This window comes from Engystomops pustulosus, chromosome 8 (genome assembly GCF_040894005.1).
Source record: "Engystomops pustulosus chromosome 8, aEngPut4.maternal, whole genome shotgun sequence".
Classification (NCBI taxonomy): Eukaryota; Metazoa; Chordata; class Amphibia; order Anura; family Leptodactylidae; genus Engystomops; species Engystomops pustulosus.
In genome coordinates, this window is record NC_092418.1 from 9186989 (window position 1) to 9206967 (window position 19979).

Sequence of the window (19979 nt, forward strand, 5' to 3'; positions counted from 1 at the left end):
TGCAGCTCTGGTGTATAATACAGGATGTAACTCAGGATCAGTACAGGATAAGTAATGGCATGTATGTACAGTGACTGCACCAGCAGCAGAATAGTGAGTGCAGCTCTGGAGTATAATACAGGATGTAACTCAGGATCAGTACAGGATAAGTAATGGCATGTATGTACACAGTGACTGCACCAGCAGCAGAATAGTGAGTGCAGCTCTGGGGTATAATACAGGCTGTAACTCAGGATCAATACAGGATAAGTAATGTCATGTATGTACACAGTGACTGCACCAGCAGCAGAATAGTGAGTGCAGCTCTGGTGTATAATACAGGATGTAACTCAGGATCAGTACAGGATAAGTAATGGCATGTATGTACAGTGACTGCACCAGCAGCAGAATAGTGAGTGCAGCTCTGGAGTATAATACAGGATGTAACTCAGGATCAGTACAGGATAAGTAATGGCATGTATGTACACAGTGACTGCACCAGCAGCAGAATAGTGAGTGCAGCTCTGGAGTATAATACAGGATGTAACTCAGGATCAGTACAGGATAAGTAATGTCATGTATGTACACAGTGACTGCACCTGCAGCAGAATAGTGAGTGCAGCTCTGGGGTATAATACAGGATGTAACTCAGGATCAGTACAGGATAAGTAATGTCATGTATGTACACAGTGACTGCACCAGCAGCAGAATAGTGAGTGCAGCTCTGGGGTATAATACAGGATGTAACTCAGGATCAGTACAGGATAAGTAATGTCATGTATGTACACAGTGACTGCACCAGCAGCAGCATAGTGAGTGCAGCTCTGGAGTATAATACAGGATGTAACTCAGGATCAGTACAGGATAAGTAATGTCATGTATGTACACAGTGACTGCACCAGCAGCAGATAGTGAGTGCAGCTCTGGGGTATAATACAGGCTGTAACTCAGGATCAATACAGGATAAGTAATGTCATGTATGTACACAGTGACTGCACCAGCAGCAGAATAGTGAGTGCAGCTCTGGTGTATAATACAGGATGTAACTCAGGGTCAGTACAGGATAAGTAATGTCATGTATGTACAGTAACTGCACTAGCAGCAGAATAGTGAGTGCAGCTCTGGAGTATAATACAGGATGTAACTCAGGATCAGTACAGGATAAGTAATGGCATGTATGTACACAGTGACTGCACCAGCAGCAGAATAGTGAGTGCAGCTCTGGGGTATAATACAGGATGTAACTCAGGATCAGTACAGGATAAGTAATGGCATGTATGTACAGTGACTGCACCAGCAGCAGAATAGTGAGTGCAGCTCTGGAGTATAATACAGGATGTAACTCAGGATCAGTACAGGATAAGTAATGGCATGTATGTACACAGTGATTGCACCAGCAGCAGAATAGTGAGTGCAGCTCTGGGGTATAATACAGGCTGTAACTCAGGGTCAGTACAGGATAAGTAATGTCATGTATGTACACAGTGACTGCACCAGCAGCAGAATAGTGAGTGCAGCTCTGGGGTATAATACTGGATGTAACTCAGGATCAGTACAGGATAAGTAATGTCATGTATGTACACAGTGACTGCACCAGCAGCAGAATAGTGAGTGCAGCTCTGGAGTATAATACTGGATGTAACTCAGGATCAGTACAGGATAAGTAATGTCATGTATGTACACAGTGACTGCACCAGCAGCAGAATAGTGAGTGCAGCTCTGGAGTATAATACAGGATGTAACTCAGGATCAGTACAGGATAAGTAATGTCATGTATGTACACAGTGACTGCACCTGCAGCAGAATATTGAGTGCAGCTCTGGGGTATAATACAGGATGTAACTCAGGATCAGTACAGGATAAGTAATGTCATGTATGTACACAGTGACTGCACCAGCAGCAGAATAGTGAGTGCAGCTCTGGGATATAATACAGGATGTAACTCAGGATCAGTACAGGATAAGTAATGTCATGTATGTACACAGTGACTGCACCAGCAGCAGAATAGTGAGTGCAGCTCTGGGGTATAATACAGGATGTAACTCAGGATCAGTACAGGATAAGTAATGTCATGTATGTACACAGTGACTGCACCAGCAGCAGATAGTGAGTGCAGCTCTGGAGTATAATACAGGATAAATAATGTTGTTTGTTAGTTTACAAATAAATCAAACTTATTTTTTTAACATATTTGATGATTTATTAGACTTTATAAGCTATTATTTTGTGCTATCAGTCGTATGTCACGTTTATAATCTGACTAATATTTTAGGGTACATGAGTGATTAATAATAATTATTGAAGTGCCACAGAAACATCTCCAAAATGCAGCAGCATCTACTGTGTTCCATTTCCATACAATTGTTGTTGTCAGTGAATGGAAACACTTATCTATCGCTCTGCCTGTCCTCTTTCACATGAATTATATGTGGTGTCCTCTGTGTATCAGGCAGGACAGAGGTAAAATTTCTCCACTGACCTGGACATTGCCACAATCCAGCAACTGTAGGCAGGACTAGAATTTTGGAAAGTTTCCATTCACCAACAGCAAGCAGACATGTTGAGGAATGGAAAAGCAAAGTATATAAGAGCTTGACAATAAAGACTGACAGGAGTCTTCACTGAGGACCATTGTTCTAGCTCCTAACTTTTGCCCAGGCTTCATATAGAAAGAAGGCGACATGTAGGGGCTCAGTGAAGGAGGCGGTGAAGGTGTGTAAGTGTCTAACCGGGTCACACAGCTCATAGAAGGACAGACGCCCGGCCTCGTAGTCCAGGAAGACCCCTACTCTTTGACAGGAGGATTCTGGGAGTATGGACTTCTCCTCCATATTGTGTAGAGCAGAGAATTTGCCTTCATACAGTCGTAGACTCCAGGACTTCTCATTATCTCCAATCCCGGAGTGTTCCCCTTCTCGTTCTATACTGGGATAGGTCATCCCCACATCACACATCTCAGAGCGGCTCATCTCTACTTCCCAGTAATGATGTCCGGAGGAGAAACTCCTGGTGCTAAGGACTTGGCAGAAGGTTTTGAATCTCTGTGGTAAATCTTGCCGTTTCTGCTTCGCTTGTGACCACGTGGAAGTTTTTAGGTCTCCGGATACAAACACAAAGTCGGCCGCAGTGTTCGTGTCCAGAAATATATCGGTGGCCTCTTGTACGTAGAACTCTCGCTTCACACCACATATTATATCAGTTAACCCCTTATGTAGAGTCACTGAGATCAGACCTTCATCCAGATCATGGAGACCCTTAAGGCTTCTATCGACATTGATCAAATCGGAAATGTCCCCTCCACTTTCTTGTAAGACAGTAATCGGCTCGGTGATACTACACAGCTCTTCAAGACGCCTCATCTGCCTAGACAACATCTCCTTCTGGCCTTCTAATTGCTGGATCAGACTGGAGACTTGTAGTGACACCTGCTCTTCTTGCCTGGTGATCTCATTGAGAAGCTCTCTCTCAAGGATCCCTAACTTCACCCGGAGATCTACAAACAAGGACACCACTTTCTCCGAGACCATGGCAGCTCTGCTATTGACTTTTAACCAGTGATCCTGAAGACTTTGGACTTGTCTCGCTTCCTCCTCTCTCACAGACATGAGTTTCTGAAGATCATTTCTTAAATGCTGATGCTTCTTCTCATAGGCTTTGGTCAGGAGCTCCACTTGATGTCCTCTGTGAGCCCCAGAATCATAACAGGATACACAGATGCAGACACACTCCACCGGGCAGTAATACTTGAAGTTCTCAGAGTGCAGGGGACACTTCTGACTAGTGACCAGCTCGATTAAGACGTGATCCACTGACCTGTTGTGAGCGGTCAGATGTCCTTCACATAGTGAGGTCTCACACTGCAAACAGGTTTTCACTGCAGGCGCAGAAGAGTCAATACAGTAGGTGCAGGAGACATTGGTCACATCCGGCGCCCGCCTTACAGATAGGAAGCACTCTACGATGTTGCTCAGCTTGGCATTTCTTTGTAGGGGGGGCCGTCTCCTAAATTCAGTCCTACATTCCGGACAGGAATAAACTCCAGAAGTTTCCTGACTGTCCAGCACGTGATCAATACAGAGACGGCAGTAGTTGTGGCCGCAGGTCAGCATCACCGGATCCGTGTAGACCTCCAGGCAGATGGAGCAGTTCAGCTCTTGTCTCAGGCTGGCAGACGCCATTCCGGAAAATATGAAGGAATAATACAGAGGGAAGAGGGAGTGTGCGATGGGCTGGGACACCGGATGTATTAGTCAGCACAGAAACTTCTGTACTCCCATCTGCCAACATGCCTGATGAATGATTTGGCAGGATGGTCAGCGCTCAGGGGGGCTTTATATTCTACTCTTGTCACATGACTGTGTTAACCTCAATCCTAATAAGAGAACCAGATCCTTTGGCTATGGATCCAGAACCGTCTTTTGCCGTCTCCTTAAACTATAGTTGTCCGCTCAGCATAAAGTATAACTATATGAACTTTTCTACCACTAGGAGGAGCACTTCACACTGTAAGAGCAATTTGCTTTCCTTGTAGTTTTACAGACAGCGCCCCACATGGACGTACGCGGTATTACTTCAGTCAATAGAGGTAATACAGGAAATGAAGACAGTCCGGAGTCACTTTTTACTAGATAAGTATTTACTATCTAAAGTATCAATTGCTGAACCATTCAAATTACTGTGGATGCAAATCACAGAACCAGCTAAATCCTCTGTGAATGTAACTTATGAAACAATTTTTTAAAAAGTTACCTGTCACCTACTTTTACCCCCACTAAACAAGCAGCCCCCTCAGGTGGGGAGTGATATGGGGCAGATTTATCAAGCGGTCCAAAAGTCAGAATATTCCTAGTTGCCCGTGGCAACCAATCACAGCTCCCCTTTAAAATATTCATGAGCACTGGTAAAATGAAAGCTGAGCTGTAATTGGTTGTCATGGGCAACTAAGAATATTCTGACTTGTAGATAAATCTGCCCCATTCTTGTGAAATCTCAACCTTTTTTTATATAATAAAAATAATAAAAAACTCCTCCAAAGTCATGTGACAGATGAGCAGAAAACAGACATCTCACCAGAGATGAGTCAGACTCAGAGCCTAGAGGGCAAACATCACTTTAGACGCCTGTATCTAGGTTTCTAATATAGAATAAAGGTTCTGTGATCTACAAAAATGGAGAAATGGACAGGAATAGTTAGGAATCTGAGCTGCAGATAAAGACCCAGTTCCTGCCATTTTTTTCTGCCTGTTCTGTAGCACCACCAAGCCCAATTCTATGTGAAAGATGAGATTCTCTTCTTTCACACCAGAACCAAGGTCCTAAATACTTTAAAGCCCAATATATGGGCCTCGCAGCTTGACTCATCTCTAGTCAACCTCACTGTCACATGACTTTGGAGGTGATTTCTTTTTATAGGTAAATGAGTGAGATTCCATTTAAAAGAGGGAATTCTATACCATACATTGGGGTAGATTTACTTACCCGGTCCATTCGCGATCCATCGGCGCGTTCTCTGCGGAGGGTTCGGGTCTTCCGGTGATTCACTAAGGTAGTTCCTCCGACGTCCACCAGGTGGCGCTGCTGTGCTGAAGTTCCCTGGAATGCACTGAAGTTCACCATCCTATTCCTAGTGAAGGTAAGCGCGAGCCCCACGACACATTTTTTTTTTAAATGTGGCGGTTTTTCCGAATCCATCGGGTTTTCGCTCCCCCACGTCCCCCGGGGCAATTCAGTGAAAATCGGCGCAAATCGGAAATATTCGGGTAACACGTCGGGAAAACGCGAATCGGCCCGTTGTAAATGACCCCCATTATGTGCTTATTTACATATAATATGGGTTATCAGACATATGGAAATAATACCCTATACAGCCAGTCCCCAACATTAGGACACCTGACATACACATGACCCCTAGGTACAAATGGATCTCTCTGTCCATTGTGACCAATGCTGGTGATGCTCTCTGGATGCTTGTAATGTAATCAACTTTAGCTACAGGCTTCAATGGTCAGTATAGCAGTAATCAAAGGTTTCCGCTAGCAATCTTATTGTCACATATATATGACTACTGATGTAGCAAAGTGTTGGAAATAAGTGCCCCCTATAGCTCACCTATTGTCCAGTTAGGTTGTACAACTAGAAGATCCAGTGAGTTGTGCCCGTTCTTCTACATCTGTACACATACATTAGGTTCTGATCTGTATTGGGGTAATAATATAGACAATAGGGCGGCGGCCGGCAGAGTGTTAGAGACGGTATACACAGTATTTAGAGAGAATAACACTCACATGTGTGACAGAGGTGGAGCAGCAGCAGCAGGGCCCTCGCTCGCCCCATGCCAGGTCCTTCATGTATCTGCCAAGGTCTCAGGTCTTCAGAAACCATCGTGTCCCCTGCAGATTTCATCCACCACTGCAGGAAAGTGAACGCAGCAGCTTTGTTTTTGGGAATTCAAATAATTTCCTAAAATTCCAAATTTTGTTTACGCAGCTTCATGGGGGATTTTTTTGCAATATTACCTGTAGTTTTCCACTTTTTAATACAAGAAATTATCTTTCGCTCATAATTGTTTTATTTCTTTTTACATTTGATAGCGTTAGACTGCACAAAGCAAGCTTGCTTTTCACGAAAAAAAAAAACAAACTTCATTTCAATTGAGTATAAAATAATGTTTGGCTCCTTACAAAAAAAAGACGAGTCATGAGGGCAGATAAAACACATGTCCAAGTCCTGCGGTCCCTCCTTCCCTTATGCAGTCGCTTTCTCTGAGGTATAGACTGTGATGTCTCTATGTGCATTTCCAATGGAGAGGGGAACCTCTGTTAAGCGCATTTGCAAGGCCGGCGTTCGGGGGTGGCAAACTGGGCACTTGCCAAGGACCCCTGTCCTAAAGGGGCCCCCTGCATGTGGACTTTGGTGGGCAGAGGCTGTATTGCTCCCTTTCTACAGCTTGGTGAATGTCCAGGTGAAGATGCTTATTATCCATCTACTTAATTTGTCTATATTCTATCTATATCTCTATCTAATCAGTCTATCAATCAATTTTCTCTCATATCTAACTATGTATAATAAATATAGTTCTGTATCTTTAAATTTTTATCCAGGCAGAGAATCTAGTGAGTCAAAGTGGGCATAGTCCATGGCGGCTTGCTCTTCCCTCCTTTCCCTATGTCATCCGGCTGCCATGCGCAGTGAGCATCAGAGCGGTCGTGTACTCTGCCGGCCTGCTCACTGCGCGGCTTCCTACTTAGCAACCTACTTCCACCATACTGATGTATTGCAGGCATAAGCTAACACCGTGCCTTGAAGATCCCGTCACAGACAGGATCTTACAGGTACTGCCTGCGGAGAGACCTGGGGTCCTGATCGGACCCCAGGGCCTCCATTACAGAGATCAGCGCCCCCGAAGATGACGCAGGGAGGCAATTGTGGGGGAGAAACTCCCAGCAGGCAGTTTAAACGCGTTAAACACCTGCGATCGGATCTCATTCCGACCACGGTTTTTACATTGGGGTGTCAGCTGTTAGTCATAGCTGACACCCCGTGTTTTAAGATTGGACGTGGAGTGCCAAGAGGTTCATATAGGCCTAAACTGGAGTTTAGTAAAATGTCCTAGGATGGCAGGGGTCTGGAGTTGGTTTCTTTTGGGGTTTGAAGTGTGTCCATGTAATGGGTCATAAACCCAGGTGGAATATCGAGTCCTTGTGTCTGTAAAAATTGTTAATTTAAAAGAGACAAAAAAAACACTTTAAACATTTTCTGTAACATTTGACCAGTCATTACTATTTTTTTTAATAAAGATTGTAAAGAATACAGGTGTGACTAAGCCAAGAATACCTAGAACACATCAACATTTTACATAAGCAGAGTATAAACCCAGAGTATAAATCACCATGAATTCACCAATGAAAAGTGTTGTAAGTTGTGTTATCATAAGATACATAAATCTCTATGTATTCACATTTTGAGGGAAGAAGAGGGTCCATGTAATTAGAATGGTACCTGGACCCCAACGTCCTCAGCTAGTTATAGCCACAGAGGCTCCATCATAAACATAGAAGATGGCATGTAGGGGTTCAGTGAAGGAGGCGGTGAAGGTGTACAAGTGCCTGATGGGGTCACACAGCTCATAGAAGGACAGAAGTCCGGCCTCATAGTCTAAGAAGACTCCCAATGCTGGACACTTTGGCTTTAAAGGGAGATTTGTTTTGGCAGAGTTATGTAGCACGGTGTATTCTACATGGTCCAGGTTCAGACACCAAGATTTCTCATTATCTCCTGAACCAGACTCATCTCCATCTCTCTTTATACTGGAATAGGAAACTCCAATATCACAATCTCCCATCTCATCCCACTCTACCTCCCAGTAATGTCTTCCGGAGGAGAGGTCACATCTGCTTAACACCTGCCGATAAGTCTGAAACAGTCCCGCAGATTCTGGTCTATTGCGTTCTCCTGAATCGGTCGCTATTTTTAGATCTTCTGATACTTCCACATATCTATGAGCAGTGCGCTCATCCAGCAATATGTCTGGGACACTGAACTCAAGCTCTGAGGTCACATTGGTGACAATATCCCTTACTGATTGGTATAAAGTCAGTGAGATCAGAATGTCATCCAAATCACTAGCAATCACACACAGATCATCATCCAACTCCTCCAGGTCATCGTCTGATTGATCCGGATCATCATCTGACTCTTCTGTATCATAACCTTCCCCATCATTACCCAACTCGTCCAACTCCTCCACATCATCACCATCCTGATCATTAACCGGATCATCTGGTTCATCATCCAACTCATCCTGATGATTACCAGACTCATCTGGATCGTCACCCAACTCCTCCAGGTCATCATGCGGCTCTTCATCACCTGAATAATCTGGGTAGTACAGGTCATCGTCTGGATCATCCACATCATCATCTATCTCAAGAAGGTAACTGAATGGATAATTCGGTCTGACATTTTTAGAGTCAGTCCCGATATCCTGCAGGTTGGCGGGAGACACATGAGCTTGTTCTGAGGCAGGTGCAGCATTCTCCCCATCATCGGAGCTGATCCTTCCGAAAGCTTCCCCTATGTCCTCTTCATCGTCATCACCACATCCCGTAATGTCACTTTCTTGTAGGAGTCTTATTGGGTCGGTGATGCGACACATCTCCTCTATGTCACGCATCTTCCTGCACAGCTCGTCCTCCTGTGTTTCCAGCTTCTTGATCTGATCAGATATCTGGGACACAATCTCTTCCTCCTGCCTGGAGATCTCATTCAGCGTTTTCCTTTCTGCTATTTCCAGTTGTTCCTTCATGTCCATAAATATCTTACTGACGTTCTTCCTCTTATCGGAGGCTTTCTCCTGGATCTTAGCCTTATGGTCAAGAAGATTCTGGACTCTTGTCGGAATTTCTTCTTTTTGTGGGTTCAGTTTCTCCAGATATTTCCTCAGTTTCTTCTTCTTCTTCTCAGACGCCTCATCTAGAAGTTCTACCTTGTGTCCCCAATGTTCACCCACCAGACAGCAGGACACACAGAGACAAGATGCGTCCCGAGGACAGTAATATTCCAGAACCTTCTTGTGGAGGGGACATTTGTTGTTGCAAAAAGAGCCAACAGGTTCTGTTAACATATGATCCATGGTCTTGTTGTGGGCTGTCAGGTGGTCGTCACAGAGAGAGTTCTCACACTGCAGACAGGACCTCACAGCCGGTACCTGAGACTTGGTGCAGTAAGTACAGAAGACTCTGGTCTCCTCCATATCAGGCTGAGTAGACAAGAAACGCTCCACTATATTCCCCAGCTTCCTGTTCTTCTCCAGGGCCGGCCGCTGGGGATATTCTGCTCTGCAGTCAGGACAGGAATATCCTCCAACCGCCTCCTGTGCATCCAGCGCATTCACAATACACGAGCGGCAGAAGTTGTGACCACATCTCAGGGATACGGGATCAGTATAGAGGCTTAGGCAGATGGAGCCGTCCATCTTCTCCACGAGGTCATCATTTTCCATTCTGGAGAAGGAGAGAAGAAGGACTACGGTAACTACAAAGTACATAACAGCATATCATTTGCTTTGGTTGGATAAATATTCATGGATTCTCCGTAAATTGAACATGTCCGGTTGAGGATCAGAGCAGCAGTACCACACAGAGGACACCTATAGAGGCAGGCGAGACCACGGCTATGGTGATGGAGAGGAAAAGAGACCAGAGCCCGGGGACTAACTATTCATTCTACTTTCCAACTGTTATTTCTCTGTGTAACAAATTGTACTTCCTAGCGGAACATTTACTGGTGGGATAAATGGTGGAACTGGATTATAAGACCTCTGATACATGTATAGACATGGGTATCTATAGGGTAAAGTGCTCACAGCTTCCCAGGTGTGGGTCCTAGTGCGGACCCTAGATACACAGTTCTGCAGGCAGTATCACACAGCCACAGGAGAGGATTAGATACACAGCTCAGCAGACAGTATCACACAGGATGGGATAAGATACACGGCTCAGCAGACAGTATCACACAGGATAGGATTAGATACACAGCTCAGCAGACAGTATCACACAGGATAGGATTAGATACACAGCTCAGCAGGCAGTATCACACAGGATAGAACTAGATACATAGCTCAGCAGACAGTATCACACAGGATGGGATTAGTTACAATACTCAGCAGTCAGTATCACACAGGATAGGATTAGATACACAGCTCAGCAGGCAGTATCACACATGATAGGATTAGATACACAGCTCAGCAGACAGTATCACACAGGACAGGATTAGATACACAGCTCAGAAGACAGTATCACACAGGACAGGATTAGATACACAGCTCAGCAGACAGTATCACACAGGATAGGATTAGATACACAGCTCAGCAGACAGTATCACACAGGACAGGATTAGATACACAGCTCAGCAGACAGTATCACACAGGACAGGATTAGATACACAGCTCAGCAGACAGTATCACACAGGACAGGATTAGATACACAGCTCAGCAGACAGTATCACACAGGACAGGATTAGATACACAGCTCAGCCGACAGTATCACACAGGACAGGATTAGATACACAGCTCAGTAGTGAGTATCACACAGGATGGGATTAGATACACAGCTCAGCACACAGTATCACACAGGATAGGATTAGATACACAGCTCAGCAGACAGTATCACACAGGATGGGATTAGATACACAGCTCAGCAGACTGTATCACACAGGACAGGATTAGATACACAGCTCAGCAGACAGTATCACACAGGAAAGGATTAGATACACAGCTCAGCAGCCAGTATCACACAGGATAGGATTAGATACACAGCTCAGCAGACAGTATCACACAGAATAGGATTAGATACACAGCCCAGCAGACAGTATCACACAGGATGGGATTAGATACACAGCTCAGCAGACAGCATCACACAGGACAGGATTAGATACACAGCTCAGCAGACAGTATCACACAGAATAGGATTAGATACACAGCTCAGCAGACTGTATGATATTATTAACTGCTGGGGGTTACACAGTTTAGTGCTTACCTGCAGTTATTTTCTCACCAGTCTAATGATGTCCTGAACACTGAATTGTAATCACCTGACGCAGCCTGAGGAATCATGGGAAATGTAGTCTTTATCCACAAGCTCAGGGATCATCTGGACCTCAGCTCTTGGCTCTGGATTTCTTCCATAAAAGATAAATCCATCAGACGGCGCGGTCACCGTATCACAGATCATGGAGACTTTCTGTCACATTACTTATGGTTTTGGTGAAAATTTTTATTTTTCATATGAAACATATTAAATATACAATTTGAAACATAGTATATGTATTTCACCTGTTAAACTCCCATATCTAACTATATATAATAAATATAGTTCCGTATCTATAAATCTATTTCATCTTTCATACTTACCTTCTATCATCCATCTCCCTATCATCTGTCTCTCTCCTGTAAGATTCTCCTACAGTCCCATATTACAGATACTTACCTACTACTGTGTGTAACTACAAAGTGTTATTATTGTGCAGGGATAAAGAAGCCTCTTACTGAATGTGACTGTTAAAATAGTTTTATTTTGGGGTCCCAATTTTATTTTTGCCCAGGACCCCACTTTGTCTAAAACCGGCCTTAAGCATACAAGCAATCTGCAACTTAATAAATATGCCTGGGTGTAATCAATGGCTGATCTTCATATAGTCGTATGGGTGGGCGCCCAGGGCCTTTGGCTTGCAAGGACCCCACGCCCACCCATACCAGGGACCTATATGAAGACCTCCTAACAGTTTTATAAAAAAAAAAAAAAACTATACTCACCTTCCGTCTTCTTCTCCCCGGCACGCGCGGCTCCGTCTTCTGCTCTTCCGGCCCGGGTGCATCACTTTGATGCGCGATGTTGCGGCCACGTGACATCATAGTTTATGCGTCGGGCAGGCCCTTACGCTGTGAAGTCACGCGGCCACCATATTGCCTGGGTCAGAAGAAGAAGACGGGGGCCATGGGTGGGGAAGGAGAAGCCGGAAGGTGAGTACAATTTTTTTTTTCTTTCACGAGGGCCCTGCTGTGGACAATACTTTAAAAGTGGGAATCTGGGATGGATATTTCTTTAACCCCTTAACGCTCTGCGCCGTAGCTCTACGGCGCAGAGGTATAAGGGATGTATGAAGGGGGCTCACGGGCTGAGTCCTCTTCATACAGAGGTGGGGGTTTTTGCATTTTGCACAAAACCCCCACCGCTAATAACCGCGGTCGGTGCTTGCACCGATCGCGGCTATTAACCCTCTAAACGCCGCCCGCAAAGTCGCGGGCGGCGTTTAAAAGACGGCGGCGCGCGGGCGCCGCCATCTTTTTTTCGATCGCCACGCCCCCGAACGTCATCGGGGGGCGGCGATCGGTTACCATGGTAGCCTAGGGTCTTCTTTTGACACGAGGCTACATGGTTTATGCAGGTTCGTTACAATGAGCCAGTGGCTCATTGTAATGTATGACCTGCAAAAATGCCATATATTGCAATACTGTAGTATTGCAGTATATGGTAGGAGCGATCTGACCATCTAGGGTTAATGTACCCTAGATGGTCTAAAAAATAGTGAAAAAAAAAAGAAAAAAAAAAGTTTAAAAAATAAAAAAAATTAATAAAATATTAAAAGTTCAAATCACCCCCCTTTCCCTAGAACGGATATAAAACATAACAAACAGTAAAAATCACAGACATATTAGGTATCGCCGTGTCCCAAAATGCCCGATCTATCAAAATATAAAAACGGTTACGGCCAGCGGTGACCTCCGAGGCGGGAAATGGCGCCCAAATGTCCGAAATGCGACTTTTACACCTTTTTACATAACATAAAAAATGAAATAAAAAATGATCAAAATGTCGCACAGACCTCAAAATGATAGCAATGAAAACGTTGCCTCATTTCGCAAAAAATGACCCCTCACACATTTCCGTGCGCCAAAGTATGAAAAAGTTATTAGCGTCAGAAGATGGCAAAACATTTTTTTTCTTTTTTGTACACATTCGTTTAATTTTTGAAAATGTATTAAAACACAATAAAACCTATATAAATTTGGTATCACCGCGATCGCACCGAACCAAAGAATAAAGTAGGCGTGTTATTTGGAGCGAAGAGTGAAAGTCGTAAAAACTGAGCCCACAAGAACGGTTTTTTTTCAATTTTTCCACATTTGGAATTTTTTTTTCAGCTTCGCAGTTCACGGCATGTTAAAATAAATAACATTACGGGAAAGTAAAATTTGTTACGCACAAAATAAGCCCTCACACAGGTCTGTACACGTAAAAATGAAAAAGTTATGGATTTTTGAAGTTGGAGAGCGAGAAATTAGCCGAAAAACCCTCCGTCCTTAAGGGGTTAAAAGGGGGCATCTGGGGTGGACATTTAGTTAAAGGGGGCATCTGGGGTGGACATTTAGTTAAAGGGAGCATCTGGGGTGGACATTTAGTTAAAGAGGAGCGTTTCAGATTATCTTTACCTCAGTATAAGAGGCTTCTGGTCACGTGATGCGCACAGCGTGGGAAGAACAGCCGTCTCCTCTCCAGAACATTTCTGTCACCTCACGGATGAAGCTAGTGGGCGGGTCACAGGCTTGATGGACAGTTCATGCAGCAAATCAGAAGCCGGCATTTAGAGACGCCAGAACAGAAGCCCCGCGGCGTCTCTCTATGAAATGGCCGCGACTGGCTCCGCCCCCTCTCCACCTCAGCGGCTCCTGCTGTGGCGGGAAGACGATCCGTGAGGTAAATCATCTTCTGTGAGGTGATGTGAGACTTGTGTAACCTGCAGCTGACATTGTAGGACACGGCTCGTCTATATCTGGTAGGAGACATTGTAAGACACTATAATGTGTACCACACAGTGTGGAACTAATGTATGGAGTAGTGTCATGTATGCTTCTGCTTGTCTGCCAAAAATCCCCACACAAATGTGGTCATGGAGGATGAGAGTTACTCCAGGGTGTCACTGCTGCTGCCTAATGGTGGCTTGTATATGACTGACAGCTGGGTTCCACCTGCCTTTAGCTCATCAACAGAAGCCCCAATGTTCAAAGCAATTTATAATCTACTACTGTGTAATGTCATTTCACCATTTAGTAATTGGGGGGGGGGGGGGGGTCACAAAAATATTGGGGGTGATCAAAAAACGTATCTAGTAGTATGCAGCCGTGTGAATACTGTTCATTTACGTGATTGTATTTGTTGTAAATCCACCATTGATGGTGCTACCTTCACATGCTGGCCATCTGGGGCTCATTTACTAAAGGTCCAAAATGCTTCCCGACGATTTCCGAATTGCCCCAGGATTTTCGCACACAAGATCGGATTGTGGCGCATCGGCTTTCACTCGACAGTAATCAGGGGGCGTGGCCGTCGGACAACCTGACGGATTCGGGAAAACCGCAGAATTTAAAAAAGAATTTGTGTCGCAAGAACAGCGCTCACATACACCGGGACGAAGATGGTAAACTGTGGCGGACCTCGGCGCCGCAGCGACACCTGCTGGATATTGGGCGCACGGACCTTAGTGAATACACACAGACCCAAATCAGCGCTGCTGGATCGCGACTGGACCGGGTAAGTAAATGTGCTTCACTGTGTAATGTGGCTCTGTCTGGAAGATGTCTAGTGTTCCCTGACTACGCGCACTATACATCCCCAAACTGCAGGATTGTGATTGTAGATTTACTGGATATAAAGGGAACCTGTCACTGCTGTTTGCAAAAATTAAGTCGTGGGCAGGTTCCCATAGAGCCCTTATAACATAAAGGCACCCTTTCTTCACCTAAAAAAATTTCTGCTCAGATAAAATGAACGTTGATTCTCTGCTTGGTATCCAGGCAGAGAATCTTGCGAGTCGAAGTGGGCATAGTCCATGGCGGCTTGCTCTCCCCTCCTTTCCCTATGCCATCCGGCTCCGCATGCGCAGCTTCCTACTTAGCAACCTACTTCCACCATACTGATGTATTGCGGGGTATTAGCTGTAACAGCCTATGCACCGGCATAGGCTAACACTGTGCCTTAAAGATCCCGTCACAGACAAGTTCTTACAGGCACTGCCTGTCGACAGCCCTGTGGTCCTGATCGGACTTCAGGGCTACCATTACTGTGATCAGCGACCTCCGTAGACGGCGCAGGGCGTCCGATTGTGGGGGGAGAAACCCCCAACAGGCAGTTTAAACGGATTAAACACCTGCGATCGGATCTCATTCCGAGCACGGGTTTTACACTGGGTTGTCAGCTGTTAGTGATAGCTGACACCCCGTATTTTAAGATTGGATGCAGAGTGCCAAGAGGTTCATAAAGGCTGTGGCAATAATACTGGAGTTTGGTGGAATGGCCTAGGATGGCAGGGGTCTGGAGTCAGTCTCTTTTAGGGTTTGAAGTTGTCCATGTAATGGGTCATAAACCCAGGTGCAATATTGAGTCCTTGTGTCTATAAAAGTTTTTCATTTAAAACAGACAAAAAAACACTTTTTTGACATTTGACCAGAAATTACTATTTTTTTAATAAAGATTTTAAAGAATACATGTGTGACGAAGCCAAGAGTACTTATAACACATCAACATTTTACATAAGCAGAGTATAAACCCAGAGTATAAATCACCATGAATTCACCAATGAAAAGTGTTGTAAGTTGTGTTATCATAAGATACATAAATCTCTATGTATTCACATTTTGAGGGAAGAAGATGGTCAATGTAATTAGAATGGTACCTGGACCCCAACGTCCTCAGCTAGTTATAGTGACTGAGGCTCCATCATAAACATAGAAGATGGCATGTAGGGGTTCAGTGAAGGAGGCGGTGAAGGTGTACAAGTGCCTGATGGGGTCACACAGCTCATAGAAGGACAGAAGTCCGGCCTCATAGTCTAAGAAGACTCCCAATGCTGGACACTTTGGCTTTAAAGGGAGATTTGTTTTGGCAGAGTTATGTAGCACGGTGTATTCTACATGGTCCAGGTTCAGACACCAAGATTTCTCATTATCTCCTGAACCAGACTCATCTCCATCTCTCTTTATACTGGAATAGGAAACTCCAATATCACAATCTCCCATCTCATCCCACTCTACCTCCCAGTAATGTCTTCCGGAGGAGAGGTCACATCTGCTTAACACCTGCCGATAAGTCTGAAACAGTCCCGCAGATTCTGGTCTATTGCTTTCGTCTGAATCGGTCGCTATTTTTAGATCTTCTGATACTTCCACATATCTATGAGCAGTGCGCTCATCCAGCAATATGTCTGGGACACCGAACCCAAGCTCTGAGGTCACGTTGGTGACAATATCCCTTACTGATTGGTATAAAGTCAGTGAGATCAGAATGTCATCCAAATCACTAGCAATCACACACAGATCATCATCCAACTCCTCCAGGTCATCGTCTGATTGATCCGGATCATCATCTGACTCTTCTGTATCATAGCCTTCCCCATCATTACCAGACTCGTCCAACTCCTCCACATCATCACTATCCTGATCAATAACGGAATCATCTGGTTCATCATCCAACTCATCCTGATGATTACCAGACTCATCTGAATCGTCACCAAACTCCTCCAGGTCATCATGCGGCTCTTCATCACCTGAATCATCTGGGTAGTACAGGTCATCATCTGGATCATCCACATCATCATCTATCTCAAGAAGGTAACTGAATGGATAATTCGGTCTGACATTTTTAGAGTCAGTCCCAACATCCTTTAGGTTGGCGGGAGATACATCAGCTTGTCCCGAGGCATGTGCAGCATTCTCCCCATCATCAGAGCTGAACTTCCGATTAACTTCTTCTGTGTCCTCTTTATCTCCATCACCACATCCCGTAATGTCACTTTCTTGTAGAAGTCTTATTGGGTCGGTGACAAGACACATCTCCTCTATGTCACGCATCTTCCTGCACAGCTCGTCCTCCTGTATTTCCAGCTTCTGGATCTGATCAGATATCTGGGACACAATCTTCTCCTCCTGCCTGGAGATCTCGCTCAACACTTTCTTTTCTGCCACTTCCAGTTGTTCCTTAATATCCATAAATATCTTACTGACGTTCTTCCTCTTATCGGAGGCTTTCTCCTGGATCTTACCCCTATTGTTGAGCAGATTCTGGACTTTTTTCTGAATTTCTGCCTTTTGTGGGTTCAGTTTCTCCAAATATTCCCTTAATTTTGTCTTCTTCTTCTCAGATGCCTCATCTAGAAGTTCCACCTGGTGTCCACGATGTTCACCGACCAGGCAGCAAAACACACAGAGACAAACCGCGTCCTGGGGGCAGTAAAGCTCCACAACTTTCTGGTGGATTAAACATTTTTTGTTTTTGAAGGAGCCGGTGGGTTCTGTTAATGAATGATCCACCTTCTTGTTGTGGGCTGTCAGGTGGTCGTCACAGAGAGAGATCTCACACTGCAGACAGGACCTCACAGCCGGTACCTGAGACTTTGTGCAGTAAGTACAGAAGACTTTGGTCTCCTCCATATCAGACTGAGTAGATAAGAAACGCTCCACTATATTCCCCAGCTTCCGGTTCTTCTCCAGGGCCGGCCGCTCGGGATATTCTGCTCTGCAGTCAGGACAGGAATATCCTCCAGCCGCCTCCTGTGCATCCAGCACACTCACAATACACGAGCGGCAGAAGTTGTGACCACAGCTCAGGGATACGGGATCTGTATAGAGGCTCAGGCAGATGGAGCAGTCCAGCTCTTCTCTCAGATCAGCAGACGCCATTGTAGTGTGAAGAAGCGGGAATCGAAAGTACTATTTTTTACATAAGGGCGGATAGTTCCTGCAGGAGAATTAACCCCTTCAGTTCAAGTGATTGTGTTTACTGCTGGGTCAGGAAGAGGAAGAAGCAATTAGCAGATACTTCTAAAGAAGATGTAGTGACTCCACCAGTTCATAGTACAAATTATTCCCCACAAGCAAATAGAAGAATGGAATGAATACAGAGGCCACAAAACCACAATATACAGGATAAACTCTGAGTGATATAGGAGGTCTCTCTCCACCTCCCCGAGCTACTCAATGGCTCCCCACCCCCCACTTACATCTCTGTCTAACTTCATTGTGACCTGGGACTTGAATTGTCCGTAATATCCCTTTTACAGTTTTGCCTTGTCAACATTTTATTTGTTCTTTTTCTGTTTCTCTGTAAAAATAAAAAATAACACCTTTAAGAGACAAAACAAGATGAGACCTGCACAAATGTCGCTGGACATTGAAAAACTCAATTCCTCTAAATTACAAAACATCAGACTTCACTGTTTGTTATGTTGCAGCATTTTGCTAAAATGACAAGACCACGGGATGCCTTGTCCTTATGTACCCACCATAGTGGCAAAGGGTGGGACCGGCGTCATGAAAACCGTGGGGTGGCCACAGCTTTATGACACAATATGAAGTTATAACAACAAAGCCGGTAAAACCTTGCCCTTAACTGGATCCCGACCTATAGCTCGCCCGAATGCCGTAGCAAGTGGCGCCAAGATGATCATTGTTTCCAAGAGGGCAAGGCTTCCGACGGCAGCTGTGACACCTGAAATATCAAAAAACAAATAGTATCCAAAAAAAAATGGGGGGGGGGGGGGGATTTATCATAGCCGGCGTATAATAGCAGCCACAACCCCCATGTACAGCTGAATACGACCACCAGCGTGACCTCCGGACAAAACTAGGCCAGTTCCCACCGTAAAAACCTGTGAAAGAAAGTTCCAAAGTTTTTAAAAAGTGAGCAGTAAGTGGCGGCAGCCTCGCCCCTGTATGCCCATATGTGGTGGAGGTGGCGTAGTCAGATAATTATTATTGGAAAAGAAAAACTAGCGGACCGGCACTTATGGAAGAGTCCAACGAGTAAGCTTAGCAGGAAAAAGTAAATCCTTTATTCAAATAAAATGCTCGTTTCCAACGTGTTGAGACGTTGGTTAAAGCGTTTCTCACTTGAGTAAGACGCCAAGCGTCGATCGAAACGCGTTAACCCATGTCTCATTGTGTTGGATATGTGCATTTTATCTGAATAAAGGTGTCACGGTACGGCTGGGCGAACTGTCAGAGTGTCTCTGTAGAAAGAGTCTGTGAACGCTCTGGACCACCACAGGAATACTGGACCGCCACAGGAAAACAGGAACGCCACACGGAAACACAAGAAACCCAGGAACACTGAAGGACCGACACCAGAGGAATCCTGGAACACTAGGAAACAAAGGAGGGCTTTCACTTCAGGAATACTAACTCCCTTCACTCTCTGCACTTTAAATCAGGACGGGTCGGCGCACGCAGCCTAGTCGGAGGAGGCATGCGGCCGGGGGGGGGGGGAAACGCCACATAGCGGAGCACGGGTGTACCCGTGATCCGCGACATGAATCGCGGGTACACCCATCGCAGTACCCGACCTTTAGGGCACCTCTTCTTCTTCAGCCCCCTCTTCTTCTTTCTCTGCCTCCTCCAATTCTTCTTAGTGACAGGACACCTGAGGAGGGCAGGAACAGTGAAGATAGGACAA

At 45.1% G+C, this 19979-nt stretch overlaps 3 protein-coding genes across 6 annotated transcripts; all 3 read right to left on the reverse strand.

The window, feature by feature from the left end:
- Window positions 1-2215: 2215 nt before the first annotated feature.
- Window positions 2216-4272, reverse strand: LOC140075994 (E3 ubiquitin/ISG15 ligase TRIM25-like). The gene has a single exon (XM_072122488.1). The coding sequence runs from the start codon at window positions 4155-4157 to the stop codon at window positions 2616-2618; it is 1542 nt and encodes a 513-aa protein (XP_071978589.1). The 5' UTR covers window positions 4158-4272; the 3' UTR covers window positions 2216-2615.
- A 3458-nt stretch (window positions 4273-7730) lies between these two features.
- Window positions 7731-14186, reverse strand: LOC140074597 (E3 ubiquitin/ISG15 ligase TRIM25-like). Of its 4 annotated transcripts, none has more exons than XM_072119605.1 (3): window positions 13967-14186; window positions 11569-11655; window positions 7731-9980 (listed from the first exon to the last, which is right to left on the reverse strand). In XM_072119605.1, the coding sequence occupies exons 2-3, from the start codon at window positions 11625-11627 to the stop codon at window positions 7994-7996; spliced, it is 2046 nt and encodes a 681-aa protein (XP_071975706.1). In that variant the 5' UTR covers window positions 11628-11655; window positions 13967-14186; the 3' UTR covers window positions 7731-7993. The 4 variants fall into 4 exon arrangements, with proteins under 4 accessions (XP_071975706.1, XP_071975710.1, XP_071975708.1 ...); XM_072119609.1 differs by having other exon boundaries at window positions 11532-11655; window positions 13967-14185; XM_072119607.1 differs by having other exon boundaries at window positions 11514-11655; window positions 13967-14185.
- A 1796-nt stretch (window positions 14187-15982) lies between these two features.
- LOC140074595 (E3 ubiquitin/ISG15 ligase TRIM25-like) lies at window positions 15983-18805 on the reverse strand. The gene has a single exon (XM_072119603.1). It carries the CDS (start codon window positions 18206-18208, stop codon window positions 16223-16225), a length of 1986 nt encoding a protein of 661 aa, XP_071975704.1. The 5' UTR covers window positions 18209-18805; the 3' UTR covers window positions 15983-16222.
- Window positions 18806-19979: the final 1174 nt, after the last annotated feature.

Coding starts and splice junctions, on each gene's coding strand:
- LOC140074595 (XM_072119603.1), bottom strand. CDS start 18,208: ATGGCGTCTGCTGATCTGAGAGAAGAGCTGGACTGCTCCATCTGCCTG.
- LOC140074597 (XM_072119605.1), bottom strand. CDS start 11,627: ATGATCCCTGAGCTTGTGGATAAAGACTACATTTCCCATGATTCCTCA. Junction 9,981..11,568: donor GATTCCTCAGGCTGCGTCAG/GTGATTACAATT, acceptor CTCCTTCTCCAG/AATGGAAAATGATGACCTCG.
- LOC140075994 (XM_072122488.1), bottom strand. CDS start 4,157: ATGGCGTCTGCCAGCCTGAGACAAGAGCTGAACTGCTCCATCTGCCTG.